Below are 14,752 nucleotides of genomic sequence, written 5' to 3'. Positions count from 1 at the left end.
TAATATTCCTAATAATAACAGCAATTCTATCTTTTCACCATAATCTGAAAAGCATCAGATTAACGCGTTTCTTAAAAATCTTGAAAAGATCAAGGTAAAAGACGAACCATAAATGAGGAGAAAATATATGCAAAAGACATGATTAAGGACTATTATTCAAAATACACAAAGGACTTAAAAGTCAATAAGAAAAATGGATAACTCATTTTTTAAAAACTGGACCAAAGATCTGAACAGACACAAAGAAGATATCCAGATGGCAAATTAGCACATGAGAAGACACTATACATCACTGGCCATCAGGGGAAAGCAAACTAGAACAATGAGACAAGCACATACCTGTTAGAAGGGTCAGAACCCCAAACACTGACGAGGATGTGGAGCAACGGGAACTCTCGTCCATTGCTGGTGGGAATACAAAACGATAGAGCCATTTTGGAGGAGAGTTTGACAGATTCTTACTAAACATACTCTAATCATACAATTCAGGATTCATGCTCCTTAGTACTTACCCAAATAAGTTGGAAACATATGTGCACATAAAAAATTGCTCAGGGATGATTCAAGCAGCTTTATTCATTATGGCTGGATCACTCACCTAGATATCCTGGAATTTTAAGTCAAGTGGGCCTTAGGAAATATCACTATGAACAAAGCTAGTTGAGGTGATGGAATTCCAGTTGAGCTATTTCAAATCCTAAAAGATGATGCTGTTAAAATGCTGCACTCAATAGGTCAGCAAATTTGGAAAATTCAGCAGTGGCCACAGGACAAGATAATGTCAGTTGTTCATTCCAATCACAAAGAAAGGCAATGCCAAAGAATGTTCAAACTATTGCACAATTGCACTCATCTCACACGCTAGCAAAGTAGTGCTCAAAATTCTCCAAGCCAGGCTTCAACAGTACGTGAACCATGAACTTCCAGATGTTCAAGCTGGATTTAGAAAAGGCAGAGGAACCAGAGATCAAATTGCCAACATCTGCTGGATCATAGAAAAAGCAAGAGAATTCCAGAAAAAAAAAATCTACTTCTGCCTTATTGACTACACCAAAGCCTGTGACTGTGTGGATCACAACAAACTGGAAAATTCTTAAGGAGATGAGACTACCAGACCACCTTACCTGCCTCCTGAGAAACCTGTATGTAGGTCAAGAAGCAATAGTTAGAACTGGACATGGAACAACAGACTGGTTCCAAATTGGGAAGGGAGTACATCAAAGCTGTACATTGTCATCCTGCTTATTTAACTTATATGCAGAGTATATCATGCAAAATGCCAGGCTGGATGAAGCACAATCTGGAATAAAGATTTCTGGGAGAAATATCAATAACCTCAGATATGCAGATGACATCACCCTTATGGCAGAAAGTGAAGAAAAACTAAAGAGCCTCTTGATGAAAGTGAAAGAGGAGAGTGAAAAAGTTGGCTTAAAGCTCAACATTCAGAAAACTAAGATCATGGCATCCGGTCCCACCACTTCATGGCAAATAGATGGGGAAACTGAGCAAACAGTGGCAGACTTTATTTTTTTGGGCTCCAAAATCACTGCAGATGGTGACTGCAGCCATGAAATTAAAAGATGCTTGCTCCTTGGAAGAAAAGTTATGACCAAACTAGATAGCATATTCAAAAGCAGAGATGTTACTTTGCCAACAAAGGTTCATCTAGTCAAGGCTATGGTTTTTCCAGTAGTCATGTATGGATGTGAGAGTTGGACTAAAAGAAAGCTGAGCACTGAAGAATTGATGCTTTTGAACTGTGGTGTTGGAGAAGACTCTTGAGAGTCCCTTGGATTGCAAGGAGATCCAACCAGTCCATCCTAAAGGAAATCACTCCTGAATATTCATTAGAAGGACTGATGCTGAAACTGAAACTCCAATACTTTGGCCGCCTGATGTGAAGAACTGACTCATTTGAAAAGACCCTGATGCTGGGAAAGATTGAGGGCAGGAGGAGAAGGGGACAACAGAGGATGAGATGGTTGGATGTCCAGTTCTAACTGTTGCTTCCTGACCTGCATACAGGTTTCTCAAGAGGCAGGTCAGGTGGTCTGGTATTCCCATCTCTTTCAGAATTTTTCACAGTTTATTGTGATCCACACAGTCAAAGGCTTTGGCATAGCCAATAAAGCAGAAATAGATGTTTTTTCTGGAACTCTCTTGCTTTTTCGATGATCCAGCAGATGTTGGCAATTTGATCTCTGGTTCCTCTGCCTTTTCTAAATTCAGCTTGAACATCTGGAAGTTCATGGTTCCCATATTGCTGAAGCCTGACTTGGAGAATTTTGAGCATTACTTTACTAGCATGTGAGATGAGTGCAGTTGTGCAGTAGTTTGAGCATTCTTTGGCATTGCCTTTCTTTGGGATTGGAATGAAAACTGACCTATTCCAGTCCTGTGGCCACTGCTGAGTTTTCCAAATTTGTTGGCATATTGAGTGCATCACTTTCACAGCATCATCTTTTAGGATTTGAAATAGTGCAACTGGAATTCCATCACTTCCACTAGCTTTGTTCGTAGTGATGCTTCCTAAGGCCCACTTGACTTCACATTCCAGGATGTCTGGCTCTAGGTGAGTGATCACACCATCGTGATTATCTGGGTCGTGAAGATCTTTTTTGTACAGATCTTCTATGTATTCTTGCCACCTCTTCTTAATATCTTCTGCTTCTGTTAGGTCCCTCCCATTTCTGTGGACCCTAATGCAATATGATTGTTGTTCTTTTAAGAAGGGGATAACTGGAGCACATGGGCTTCCCTGGTGGCTCAGCAGTAAAGAATCCACTTGCCAATGCAGGAGACTAAGAGACATGAGTTCGATCCCTGGGTTGGGAAGATCCCCTGGAAAAGGCTATGACAACATACTCCAATATCCTTGCCTGGGAAACCCCATGGACGGAGGAGCCTGGTGGGCTACAGTCATGTGTGCTAAGTCACTTCAGTTGTGTCCGACTCTTTGCAACTCTATGGACTTAGCCTGCCAGGGCCTTCTATCCATGGGATTCTCCAGGCAAGAATACTGGGGTGGATTGCCATGCCCTACTCCAGAGGATCTTCCCGACCCAGGAATTGAACCCCACATCTCTTAAGTCTCCTGTGTTAGCAGGTGGGTTCTTTACCACTAGCACCACCTGGGAAGCCCTTGGAACAGTAATACCACCACTGTTAACACTGTGATATGTTTATATCTAGTCTTTTCCTGTGTGTGCATTCATTAAAAAAGTAGGGTTACACTGAGCATTTAGTTCTGAATTTTGCTTCAGTTAAAATTATGAGGATTTTCCCAACTTATTAAATGTGCACAAAACAATTCATAATGACTATATTTTTTTGTATAAACATATCATTTATTAACCAGTTATCATTGGGTGTTTTGGTTATTCTCAGTGATAACACAGTGAAAATCATCTCTAAATCTCTGTCCATATTTGTGAATATTTTTATAAATTGAGCAGTGGAATTGCTCAAATGACACATTTTTTACATATCTTTCCCTGATTCTCTCTGGTAAACTAGCTGACCTAAGGCTTAGTTTGTAATGCTCAAGAAGATACCAGGCCCTCAAATTTTGTTTACACAAAAATGCACTGTTTCTGAGAATGCTCTTAAACTTGAACTTCCTCACACTCTGTTTCAAGTAAAGTTAGTTCCTTAGCGAGAGCTTCCGGACTCTGCTTAAAGGCCTGTCCATACCACTGATCAGAACACTGACCACTGCTCTGAAGCTGGGGAAAAGAGTGGGTTACTTCTTTGGGGGTACCTGCCTCTTTTGGAGTTATACCCCTCTATAGGAGCAGGGCAGTAGTGGAGACAGTAGCCTCTAATCTTCTCAGCTTCCTAGTCTTTTCTAGCACAGAGCCTCTGCTCTATCAACAAGCTGGGTGAGGACAATCACGCGCCAATGTTCCCAGCACGCTGCCCCGAGGCTAAGAACCACCCTGTGAATGGGGACCAGCTAGAAGAGAACTCCCAATCACTATGGCTGCAGCCCTTGGGATTTAGTCTCTGCAACATGTAGCTGGAAAGATGAGAAGTTCTTGTCACCTGCTCCTCCCAAGAAGCTACCGCAGTGCTGGACTGGGAACTGGGGAAAGCGGGAGCCCTGGGGTCTTGGCTGTACTCACCTGAAACGGAGTCTCTGTCTCAGTGAGCTGGGAGAAGGAGTGGGTTATAATTCAAGTTCTACCCACTGTAGCTGTTCTTACTGAGTTATAGTGGACTTTCTTGCATAAACGCTTCTTCATTTGCTACATGCTGTTGTTAATGAACCAGGTTCATCTTGCCCAACTTACAGCAAGTGAAATGCTGAGACACTGAGTTGTGTAGCAAAGAGGTTTATTCCCATGGCTGTCAAGTGAGATGGATGAAGGAATCTCAAATCCGCCTCCCCAAAGGCAAGGGCGCGGGTGCTCATGGGATAAGGAATAAAGAAGCTGGGCAGTCTGAGGTGTGGGGAAAGTGGGAAAGGTCATTGGGAAAAGGCGCAGTAACTGTAACTAAGACAGGTGTAACTAAGCTACAGGTGTCTGCAGTTCAAACGTGTAGGTGCTTAGCATCATCTGAGGGTGGAGTTTTCAGCCATCTGACATCAAAAGGTTACAGAGAGGACACTGGAGCATGCCCAGTTGGAGGGCTGGGGCTCCTATCCAATCTTAATCAGCTCAGCTCAAACTAGAGGCAGCTGACTCCAAGTTCCTGGAAAATAACTTGGGCCAACATCTTAGGCTATATGCTGCTTGGAGGACATGCAAGTCTTGAAGACAGATGAAATGAATCTGACTAACTGTTACCCATCGTTTTGCTCTTATGACAATCCAAAGACTTCAAATGGTTGCTTTTTAAATAATTTTCACCAGCTACACTTGTTTCACTGAAGAGCAGGTCACAGGGCTCCTCACTGTCATTTCATAAGTAGAACCTCCAACATATACTTTATTTATCATTTTGATTTATTGACCCAATGATACTAAAAAGTTTCAAGTCACAGGGCTCCTCAAAAATATTAAAAATCAATTTAAAAAAAACCAGCCTGAGATAGCATTATAGGGGTTGTCACAGCCCTCTGTTGGTGCTGAGATGGAGTAATAATCTTTGTGTCCAAAGAAGGGCTCTAAAGTTGGCTAACTTGAGAGCTGTGTTCTCTCATATTCAGTTCAGTCGCTCAGTCGTGTTCGACTCTTTGTGACTCCCTGGACTGCAGCACGCCAGGCCTCCCTGTCCATCACCAACTCCTGGAGTTTACTCAAACTCATGTCCATTGAGTTGGTAATGCCCTCCAACCAAATCATCCTCTGTCATCCCTTCTTCTCTGGCCTTCAATCTTTCCCAGCATCAGGGTCTTTTCCAATGAGTCAGTTCTTCGCATCAGGTGGCCAAAGTATTTGAAGTTTCAGCCTAGGCATCAGTCCTGCCAATGAATATTCAGGACTGATCTCCTTTAGAATGGACTGGTTGGATCTCCTTGCAGTCCAAGGGACTCTCAAGAGTCTTCTCCAAAACCACGGTTCAAAAGCATCAATTCTTCGGTGCTCAGCTTTCTGTATAGTCCAACTCTCACGTCCATACAGGACTACTGGAAAAACCATAGCTTTGACTAGACGGACCTTTGTTAATCTCTCAAATTGAGTAGGGATAATTCACACAACCTTCTATGGATGTGACCAGAGACACATGGATGGGTACTTCAGCAGATGCAATACAGATGACCACTGAAGACTGACATTCACTGGTCCTTGGTTCTAGAAAAGTCCATAGGGCCTGGGCTTATTTAAACCCATCTTAAGTTTCTGCTATCTGGAAGAATAGGGGATTTGGGAAAATTGAGTTGCATAAAACTGACTTTCTTGCACCATGAACATTATGGACTAGGATCTAGATCTGTAAAAATGTAGGCAATTCTTTTGACAAGTTTAGTTGAAGGGCAGGAGCGGAGCGAGAGAAACGAGATGGATAAACTGGAAAGGTTTTGTTTTTTCCTTTTAAGTGAGAATGCTTAAGAACTCAGAAAGGATTTGGTTCAGCAGGAAAGGCTACCACAAAAGGATACCACAAAAAGGAGCCGATTAACAGCATGAGGTTGGTGAGGAGACCAGACTATTTACTATTAGAAAGACAGAGCTGAGAACTGGTGTCAATTCAGTCTAGTGTGTTTCCTTTGATGGCTAAAATATGAAGATATCTGTATCTGATGGCTTCTATTTTCTTCAAGAAGTAGGAGCAAAACTGATCTTCCAAAAAGTAAGAACTGGTTAAAAGTTTGAGCAGAGAAAGTTTGAAGGGTGACTAAAGTGGGCAGAAAGAGAGAGCTGATGAGAAGAAATTCAGATTGCTGGGTAGGGCAGAAGGGTCAGGCAAGACTATGGGTTCTAGATGCAGAGGGAACTAACTGATCTGACTCTTAATTTTCTCCAGCTGTGCTCAGTCACCCTGGAACAGGAATGGAGAAGGCCAATGATTGGAGTCATCCAGGACTGGGGTTTATATGAGAAAATAACTGCTCAAAATCTGTCCATATATTTTTAAAACACACATCTTATATAGCTGTTCCCCAAATTAAACAAATACTTTCTTTTAAATTTTATGATATCTATTTCCCATTACTTTGATAATTGTTTTTATCTGTACTGTGCTAAGTCTCTTCAGTTACGTACAATTCTTTGCAACCCTATAAACTGTAGCCCACCAGGCTCCTGTGTCCGTGGAATTCTCCAGGCAAGAACACTGGAGTGGGTTGCCATGCTCTCCTTCAGGGGACTTTCCCAACTCAGGGATCAAACCCAAGTCTCTTATGTCTCCTACACTGACAGGCAGATTCTTTACCACTAGCGCCATCTGGGAAGTCCTGTTTTTATCTTCCTGGGCTCTTTCCCAGGTTTTTCATTATCTTTTACAAATTAGAGAAACAGTACTGTTTAGTGGTTAAGATGAGACTGTCTGCTAGGGATAAATCCAGCACTTACTTCCTGTGTGATCTTAGACAAAGCCCGTGTGTGCTTCAGTATTTTCATCTGTAAAATGGGTTGTGTGATAATAATAACACCCCTCCCCTACTTAGAAGGTTGTTTTGAGGACTAAATGAGCTAATGCATGTACTATGCTAAGTATGACTTGTTATTGCAATTTAAATGAAATACTTGAGCTGTGAACATAATGAGATATGAAGAATTATATTCTGGCCTTATGTCTAAGCAATATTTAATACATGCCAATATTGCAAAGCTTCTCTTTCTCCTTTTTCCACAGAGTCATGAGGAAAGGTCTAAGTTTTAAATATTCAGGTCATTCTTTCATATCTTTTATTCAAAGCACTAATTTTTGTCTCCAAGTGTCTACGGCTGGACCGGATGGCTCTTGGACTTTATCGACATGTCTTTGCTTCCAAATCCATCTCCTCTCTTTGATAACCACTTCTGAAAATGCTGCACCCTTTCTTTCTCACAGATAAACTAAAGAGTGCTGATTACGACCAATTTTTATAAAGCACAAAGTCCTCAATTAGGCTGGATGCCCTCTTAAGGCAGGTAATGTGATTTCTACCCTTTAGTATCCTTAGCACTCTAGGAAGTTGTTCTACACGACATACAAAATAAAACCAGTAGATGGTGATGATGATTATGGTGTTGGTGATGAGGACAGTACCACAGCTTCTCTTCCTCAGTGTCTCTGTTCATGGATCTTTGTGGGGGCGATAGAGAATAGAGAAGGGAATACGGAGCTCTGAGGTTCAGGTCCCAGTTCTATCACTGACCAGTTGAATAACCTCAAATTTAAAAACAAACATAACACTGTAAATTCTTCAGGAACATATTAGCAATTTTCTCTCTCCATTCTTACCCACCATGCCTCTTAGAACCACTAACAGAACAATCTCCTTCCCAAGCCATCCCCTTCCTAAAACTTCCTACGCCTGCCTACCAAGAGTTAGGGTAGGAATTCCTTCTCTGCTTACAGTCCTTCATGCCACCACCCTAGAGTGCCTAGTCTCATGGATGTCCGCCTTCACTGATGAAGCAGATTTATCTCATGCTATGTTTTATTTTTAAATCCCTTCCTTCAATTCTTCTTCCTAGGCAATACCTTATTTTGCAACATGTTTGCTCCTTCCCCTAAGATTTCTCTTTTTCTGCCTCTATTCACAGTTCTTGAATTTCAATTTCCTAATTGGAAGACTTTATCTTTTTCCTCTAAATATCAGACATGACTTCCATTTTCTCACAGTGTGAAAAATACATGACTGCTTTTTTTTCTGTCTTTAATAGGATATACCTGTTAAACATGAGTTCAGCTGCACTGACTGTTATAGTAAGTACTAAAGAGGAGAGATGATCTCATTTACTCTTTACTACACTTAGTGTAGGAAGATATATACAGATAATTCATAAACTTCTGGTTGCATTATGCCTTGAGAAAGGGAAAAACATTAAAACATCTTTAGTTCTGACAAGAATCATATATTTCCATCTTTGATTACAAAATGATGACTATATCCATCTGTCACACACACAAAATTAAATACTAACAAAAATGTTTAAATACTTTACAAGGAAAAAAAGATGGCCATTTCACATTAAAATCTTTATAGGAGAGCTGACATTTCATGTCTAGTTTAAAGTACTTATTCAATTAAGGCTGTGAAACACGGAAGAAAAGAGGAGTAACATGGAAGAAACAGTGAAAACACAAAAAACATCTTTCAAAATTCTGAGCAAATGATTCTATGTATAGTGGCATTTAATAAGAGAAATTTCACCCATACAAATTCTGAATCGTGCTCTGAATTTTTTAAAAAAAATCTTTGTTTTGCACCTTTCTGAAGGTATTTCCAGTGTGATTAAAGTACCTCTCTGACTTTATGCTTAAGTTATGAATACTCTATTACATATAATAATCTCACAGGCATCCTCCTTTCGAATAAAGATCACACTATTTTAGATGTCATGTCTATAAAGGAACTTCTTTTTTAAACAAACATACCCGAACTTCCAAATGTAGGAGAACATGTCAATCTTCTTGGAGAGCCTTATGCTCATTCCAAGAATGCATCCACTTCTCAAAATATTTCTTGAATTCCTCTTTGGAATCATTTTCGATTAGTTGAAAGCTGCGTAGGATAGCTAAGCCAATAACTTCATAGAGTTCTCCTATTATATATATATGCATTGTTCACATGATTCAATCAACTTGACTTTAAATTACATTTTTGGCTGCATCCAAAAATCAAATTTACTTCAAATGCAAAGACTTTCTACTGTGAAAATCATTTAAGAATGTGAAAGCTTTCTGAGAGTGGCACCTCTAAATCATTAGAAACAAAAGTAGCAGGTTAGAGTAAGGTCAAAGTCTCAAAGATTCCCAGACAAATATTTTGGGGGAGGAGGGTTGATGCTGCACACTAGTTTCTAAATATAATCTCAAAATACTTTAAAAATTAGCCACATTTCTTTATGTTCATACTTCTGTTTGCCCCTCAAACAGTTGAATTTTATAGTAATAAACCACCTTCAAAATCCTAAAATGGTTTTAAATGGGATATGAATTTAAAATTTTCTACAAAGATTATGGGGTGGGGGTGGGAAGGAAATGCACCAAGGTGTGTAAAGCCAGATAAAAATTTCTACTCCTAACCTAAGCACCCTAGGCATGTGTTAGAGGTGCAGGTTCTAGAAATCTGAAGTTCCTTTGAATGCTGGTGATTTAGAGGGGCCTTCAAGCAGTTCTTAAGGTCTTCATTCTTTCCTGGAACTCTATGTATATGAATACCAGTCGCATTCAATGAGTTTTTTGGTTTGTTTCACAGTGTGACTCCTGTAATATGAGCTTTTCAGTAATTGTGAATTTTATTTTTGTCATTTTGGGCACTGACAGTTCACAATGCTTGGTTGTGCAATGTAAGATCGTTTTAATTTTTGCATTTTACATTCCTTTTGGCACTTCTGAAGAAAAGGACATTGTCTTGTTATGTTGTTTGGAGGGAAGGGGTAAGCCTTCCCCTCTGTCTCTTTTAAATGTTTGGCTTTATGAAATGCACGATTCTCCCCGTTAGTTAATTGAAGAGGGTGGAAATCTGCCTTCATAAGCTGTGCATCCCAACCCTCCTTAGAGGCTGGTATCCCCAGATTCAGATTGTTTAGCCGCTGCTGTCACAGGATCTGGTGGTCCCTCCCGGCAGAAAAGCACAACAGGATTTTTGCGAGCCCACATGGCCACATCCCCTGCCACCCCGCTGGTCGGGTTGGAAGAGGACATCGTGCTCCAGGCCCCCAGGCGGTTGGTACAGCGGTTTCGAAGGGGATTGAGGGTTCCAGCCTGCAGAGCCCGGCCCTGGTTGGGCAGGAGAGCGTCCACGTTCCTAGTCCTGTAACCCTCTTCCCGGTTGCGCCCTAGGAGCATCGAAATGTTGGGGTTGCGAACGGCATAGATGACAGGGTTGATGGCCCCGTTGGCCCAGGTCAGCCAGACGGCCACCACGTTGAGGAGAGAGGGAGACTGCGCGGCCTGGGCCCGCCGGGCGGCGGCCAGCAGCACCAAGAAACAGTAGGGCCCCCAGCAGCAGATGACGGAGACGATCATGATGAGCACGGTGGTGGCCGTGCGCACGTCGCTGAAGAAGCGCAGCACGCGCGCGTAAGTGGTCAGGGGCCGCACGCGCACGTCCGACAGGCGCACGGTCTTGCAGATGTGGTAGTGGCAAAAGCACATGAGTAGGAAGGGCAGCAGGTAACAGGCCACCACCAACCCCACGCTGTAGGCCGCGCCCAGCTGCGCGGGGTCCGGAGACGTCCGGTAAAGGCAGCGGTGGAAGCTCTGCGCCGCCGCCGGGGCCTCCCGGGGCGTGAGGAGCAGCTCCCAGGGCAAGGAGAAGCCCAGAGCCGCCAGCCAGGCGCCCGCTAGCAGCTGCAGCGCGCGGCGGCGGCCGATCTTCTCCCGCGGCGGCCGCACGATGGCGCAGTAGCGGTCCAGAGAGATGAGGGCCAGGCTGAGCGTGGACACGATGCCGAAGCACGAGCTGAAGAAGCGGCTGGCCGCGCAGAAGCCGCTCCAGGGCCCCGCGGCGGCGGCGGCGGCGGCGGCGGCGGCGGCGGGCGCCGGGCCCCCCGGCGGCGTGAAGAGGTCCAGGAAGGCGGCTGGCAGGCAGAGCAGCGCCGTGAGCAGATCCGACAGGGACAAGGACAGGATGAAGGCGTTGGTGACAGTGCGGAGCTGCCGGTGCTTCACGATGGTCCCCATTACGGCGCAGTTGCCCAGGCTAGACAGCAGGAAGATGAGCAGGAGGACCAGCGCCTGGGCCGCCACCGCCGCCCCGTGCGACAGCAGCGGCGCCGCCTCGGGGCCCAGCGGTGGCCTCCCCGCCGCCCCCGCCGCCCCGCGCCCGCCGAGGCCGCCGCCAGCCGCGGCGCCAGTGCTGTCGGCCCCGCTCACGTCGCTCCGGTTCCCCAGCGCCGCGGCCGCCGCGGTGCTGAAGGAGAGCACGGCCACCGCCGTCGCCGCGGAGGAAGTCCCGCCAGGCGTGCCGGCCGCGGAGGGGGCGCCGGGGTGTGGGCTGCCCGATAAGGCCGTGCTCACTGGCGGGCGGACCAGCGGCGGCGGCTGCTGCTCCTCCATGGGGCCCCGCGGCGGCCGCAGGTCTGCTCATCCCGCACCAGGGGAGGAGGCCGCAAGCCCGAGGTGGCTCGGGGCCGGGCCCAGAGGCCTCTGCCGGGGGTCGCGCTCGGCCGGAGGGGTGACCGTCGCCCGAGACTCTCCGAGCCTTTGACGTGCGTTCCAGGCGTTGTCAAGGGAACCGCGTGTTTACGCAGGAGCGCGGGGCGGGCCGCGGGCCGAGAACCCTTAGAAAAGCGTGTCCAGGACATCACTTTTCCCTAAGGTTTCGCGGCCAGGGTGGGTAGGCTTCAGAGAGTGCCAGGTGGAGTTCCTGGGGACCATTGCCCGGCCAGATTAAAATGGGAGTGGCCCTCATATAGATGGCCAAATTCAATAGGGGTTCACTCTCACACTCTGGTTCCATATACATGTTCTACAGAGAGGTAGGGAGGGGAGAGGGGGTTGGTTGCTTCCTGTGGGTGCTTCTGGCATCTACAAGTAGGAAAGGAATCTAGAACCTGAAGTGGAAAACAAGTCTAAATTCGGAGATCTTAAACATGAGGGAGCAGTAAGACTTAAACCAGGTATTCTCAAACTTGAGCAGGCAAGAGTCACCTAGAGCAGAGGTCTCCAACCCCCAGGCCACAGACCGGTAGGGGTCCCTGGTCTGTTCGAACCAGACTGCACAGCAGGAGGTGAGCAGGGGGTGAAACCTAAACCATTGCCTCACCCAGCTCTGTTTGTGAGAAAATTGTCTTCCAGGAAACCGGTCCCTGGTGCCAAAAAGGTTGGGGACTGCTGACTTGGAAGGCTTGTTAAAACACAAGTGACTGGGTCCAACTTCAGGGGTTCAGATTCAGTAGGTATGGGGTCCTGTCTGAAAATGTGCATTTCTAACAAGTTACCGGGTGTATGATATTGCTGGTCCAAGGACCAGGCTTTGAGAACCACTGATGTAGTAAGCTTATTAAAATGCAGTCACTGGCTGACTCCCAGGGTTACTGAGGATGGGCCCATGAATCTAAGTCCTCAATGTGATTCTGATACAGGTGCTCTGGGGAGCTAGGATACGGATCCTGGAGAAGGGATGTCACCTTGCTTTCAAGGGCCTGGCCCTCAGGACCGTTACTGTCTCATGTGTCAGGGAAGAGGGGAGAGTCGCTGCTTCCTTGCCCTGCTTTCAGTCTTTGTCAGTTCTCTGGAAGGTGGTATGTTTTGAGTTTAAGGTGCTGGAGTCGCCACAGATGCAGCTCCAGGTATCTGGCAGGAAGATTTCAGAACAGGAAGGGTGTGCCTGCTCAGGGAAGCTTGCATCTCAAGTTTCTGGGCATGGCATCTTATGGGGGAAAGGGTAATAAACCCTTAGGTTTTCTAAAGCAGTGGTCTGCAAAGTGTGGACCCTGGACCAGCAGCACTGGCATGACCTGGGAACTTGTTAGAAATGCAGATTCTCAGGCCCTACCGCAAATCTGATGAATCTGAGACTCTGCAGATGGAGCCCAGCTACCAGCCCTGCAAGTGATTCTGATGCAAGTTTGAGAAACACTGATCTAAAGAATGATTAGTATACTTTCAGGTCTCAGTATCAACAATATTAGTGTTTTGGGTGCTCATTTGGGTGGGGAAAGATATCCTACTGGAAATTTACAGTATAAAATAAAGTTCATTTAAGGTGGTAAAAGGGCTTCCCTGGTGGCTCCGATGTTAAAGAATCTGCCTGCAATGCGGGAGACTTGGCTTCAATCCCTGAGTTGGGAAGATCCTCTGGAGGAGGACATGGCAACGCACTCCAGTATTCTTGCCTGGAGAATCCCCACGGACAGAGAAGCCTGGCAGGCTATAGTCCATGGGGTCGCAAAGAATCGGACACAAATGAGCAACTAACACAGCACAGCAGGGTGGTAAAATAAGACTCGCTTTCTTGGTCTCGGCATTATTGACATTTTGAGCCAGATAATTCTTTCTTGTGGAGGCTACCCTATGCACTGTAGGATGTTGAACAGTATCCCTAGTCGCTACCATGGGATGGCAGTAGTGACAGCTAAGAATGTCTTCAGACATTGCAAAATGTTGGGGAAGAGGGTGAGAGGGGGGCCAGCCTCAGCTGAAAACCACTGAACTAAGACAAAAATATATAATAGATTACTTTTGTTTTCTTTTGTAAACCTTCTCTGTACTAGGTTTTCAGAAACCAGGATCCTAGCCCAAAGAACCTTACAGTTTTAGGCAAACACAAATATATTACAATGTCATAGATGTTTAAACATATAATGACTATAGCAAGAGTCTAGCAACTGGGAGACCAGTTAAGAAAAGGCACTGTAATAGCCCAGGAGAGAAATGACAAGTCTGAACTAAGCATTTACAGTGAAGGAGGGGAAGAGATTTTAGGGATTCATGTCTGGATTGGGGTCTTTGGATATAAGCAATACAATGAGGTTTCTGTCTCATTTAAGCAAAAACAGAATTGGCCAGAAGGATGCGGGGAGTTCAAAAGGATAGTCTTTAATAGCTAACTCCAAGAGCACGAGAAGTCAGGGCAACTCTACAGGTAGAGAAACTGAGAACGATCTCTTTAGGGATCTACAGGAATAAGTCTGCTTCAACCATTTTTCAGACCTTTTGTCATTTCTCGCAAGATCCCAGGTCTTGGTGGGGAGACTCTGACTGGAGTACCCTTTCCTGGCCGCCTCAGCAAGGCTACATGCTGGGGAGGGATAATCTCCCAAAGGAAAAGGAGAGTGTTGTTGATAAAAGAAGGGGAAAGGAATGGTGCTGACCAAATCCATAGACATCCACCTCAGAGCATCAGCAGATGGGTCGAAAGAGCACAAACAAGAAGCCGAGGATAGAACCCAAGTTCCTGGCTCCTATTCCCTGGAGCTCTGCACCAAGGGTATAGAGGTTCCTGCTCCAAAATGTACCACACTTGCCTGCCGGAAGCAAGCACCAGCATCCACCATGGATTAAGTAAACCCTTGTTGTTGTTCAGTCGCTCAGTCATGTCTGACTCTTTGCGACCCCATGGACTACAGGACACCAGGCTTCCCTGTCCTTCACCATCTCCTGGCGTTTGCTCAAACTCATGTCCATTAAGTCAGTGGTCCATCCAACCATCTCATCCTCTGTCATCCCTTTCTCCTTCTGCCTTCAATCTTCTCTAGTATCA

At 45.3% G+C, this 14,752-nt stretch overlaps 1 protein-coding gene and 1 long non-coding RNA gene across 2 annotated transcripts in view; both read right to left on the bottom strand.

The window, feature by feature from the left end:
- Positions 1-4,420, bottom strand: part of LOC147364257 (uncharacterized) — a 79,953-nt gene extending 75,533 nt beyond the window's left edge. The window contains exons 1-2 of the long non-coding RNA XR_015134254.1: positions 4,128-4,420; positions 340-405 (exon numbers count right to left, since the gene is read on the bottom strand). This is a non-coding gene — a long non-coding RNA (uncharacterized LOC147364257). The remainder of the gene's footprint in view (positions 1-339; positions 406-4,127) is intronic.
- Positions 4,421-9,815: 5,395 nt separating this feature from the next.
- Positions 9,816-11,746, bottom strand: GPR135 (G protein-coupled receptor 135). The gene has a single exon (XM_086320455.1). The coding sequence runs from the start codon at positions 11,602-11,604 to the stop codon at positions 10,099-10,101; it is 1,506 nt and encodes a 501-aa protein (XP_086176581.1). The 5' UTR covers positions 11,605-11,746; the 3' UTR covers positions 9,816-10,098.
- Positions 11,747-14,752: the final 3,006 nt, after the last annotated feature.

The sequence above is a fragment of the Bos grunniens genome, chromosome 10 (genome assembly GCF_055505025.1).
Source record: "Bos grunniens cultivar Pamir isolate PY7600 chromosome 10, Bosgru_T2T1.0, whole genome shotgun sequence".
In the NCBI taxonomy this organism is placed as follows: domain Eukaryota; kingdom Metazoa; phylum Chordata; class Mammalia; order Artiodactyla; family Bovidae; genus Bos; species Bos grunniens.
Note: the sequence above shows the minus strand (reverse complement) of the source record. Positions and strands in the feature narration are given on the sequence as shown.

Bases quoted from the DNA above. Each gene is read 5' to 3' on its own strand.
- GPR135 (XM_086320455.1), bottom strand. From the start codon at position 11,604: ATGGAGGAGCAGCAGCCGCCGCCGCTGGTCCGCCCGCCAGTGAGCACG.